This window comes from Anopheles moucheti, chromosome 3 (genome assembly GCF_943734755.1).
Source record: "Anopheles moucheti chromosome 3, idAnoMoucSN_F20_07, whole genome shotgun sequence".
NCBI classification, from domain to species: Eukaryota; Metazoa; Arthropoda; class Insecta; order Diptera; family Culicidae; genus Anopheles; species Anopheles moucheti.
The window spans coordinates 76334987-76336582 of NC_069141.1; the positions used below are offsets into that span (position 1 = coordinate 76334987).

At 48.8% G+C, this 1596-nt stretch overlaps 1 protein-coding gene across 1 annotated transcript; it reads left to right on the forward strand.

The window, feature by feature from the left end:
* The first annotated feature begins 352 nt into the window (after positions 1-352).
* Positions 353-1596, forward strand: LOC128304510 (chitinase-3-like protein 1). The gene is made up of 2 exons (XM_053041704.1): positions 353-416; positions 485-1596. Exons 1-2 carry the CDS (start codon positions 353-355, stop codon positions 1594-1596), a joined length of 1176 nt encoding a protein of 391 aa, XP_052897664.1.

Here is a 1596-nt window from a genome sequence, read left to right on the forward strand (position 1 = left end):
CGCTATTACAGAATGAATTGTAGTAACGTGAAAAGAAATTATCATTTATCTATATTCTATTCTAGTCACCATAGTCGGCCTCAGTTGTAAAGGTCTAACAACATCCTTCCCAGCAACCACCGATAATTGTTGATGTACAATTGATGTTGATAATGATAACGCCCAAAATTCTAAAATTGATATTGGCATCGGCAGTACATGTAACGTATAACGAACAGATAAAGCTTCTATTCGCTTGTATGTTATCTACCCGGATCTTATCTTTAATGAACGGTATTTTGCCATATTTAACCTGACACTCTGCAAAGATCCGTCAGTCCTTATTGAACGGCGATTGTGTGATCGCTATACAATGGTTCGCGTTGCTCTTCTGTGTTTTACCGTGTTTGTTGTGCTGTGCAACATAGAGGCAAGAAGTAAGTGATGTTATTGGTGAGTACAATTTTCGCACAACTCACACATCTCGTGTCCGTCTCAAAAACAGAACCTATTGTATGCTACTACGCCTCCTGGGCCACGTACCGTTCGACAAGAGGGCAGTTCAATGTGGAACACATTGATCCATTCCTTTGCACCCATCTCATGTACGCGTTCTTTGGTGTCGACGGTACCGGTGCGGTAAGAGTGCTGGATCCCTGGCTAGACCTGGAGGATGGCGGTGGCCGTGGTAACATTCGTCGCTTCAACGAACTGCGGCAGCTCAACCCGCAACTCAAAACATTAGCCGCCATCGGTGGAGCATCTGTCGATTCGGCGCTGTTTTCGCACATTGCAGCGAGTGGCGCATTGCGCGCTGCTTTCGCACGTAGCGCACGCGATTTTTGTCTCACCCACGGATTCGACGGTGTGGATGTAGGTTGGGAGTTCCCGGGCATGCATGACGGCGATACGGCTAACGATAAGCAGAATTTTGTGCTCATGTTATCAGAGCTGGCCGTTGAGCTTCGGTCTCATGGGTTGCTGGTAACGGCGGCACTCGCTGCCAGTGAAACAATTGCCTCCATTGCGTACGACATTGCCGGTATTGTTCCACATTTGGATTTTATCAATCTGATGGCTTACGATTACAGCGGAGCATGGAACGAATTTACCGGCCACAATGCACCGCTGTTCGCTGGACCCTCGGATCAGAACGATTATCAACGGATGCTCAACGTGGATCATAGCGTCAACTATTGGCTAAGTCAGGGTGCGCCTCATTCAGCGCTAGTACTGGGAGTTCCCGCATACGGACGATCCTTCACGCTGTCGAACGCGGCTTCCAATGGATTGCGGGCACCAGCGGATGGGGCCGGAATGCCGGGCCCGTACACGGACCAGCCCGGTTTCATGGCATACCACGAGGCGTGTGGCCACTTTCTACCTGGATCCAGCTGGCAGCGTGTGTGGGAAGAAACACAACGGGTCCCGTACGGATTTTTCGACCATCAGTGGATTGGATACGACGACAGGGCAAGCATTCTGGAGAAGTGTAACTACGTCAATAGTCGCAACCTTGCCGGTATGATGATGTGGTCAATCGATATGGATGATTTTCATGGATACTGTGGCACTAACTTTAATTTACTCCGAACTATCAACGAGTGTCTAATGTGA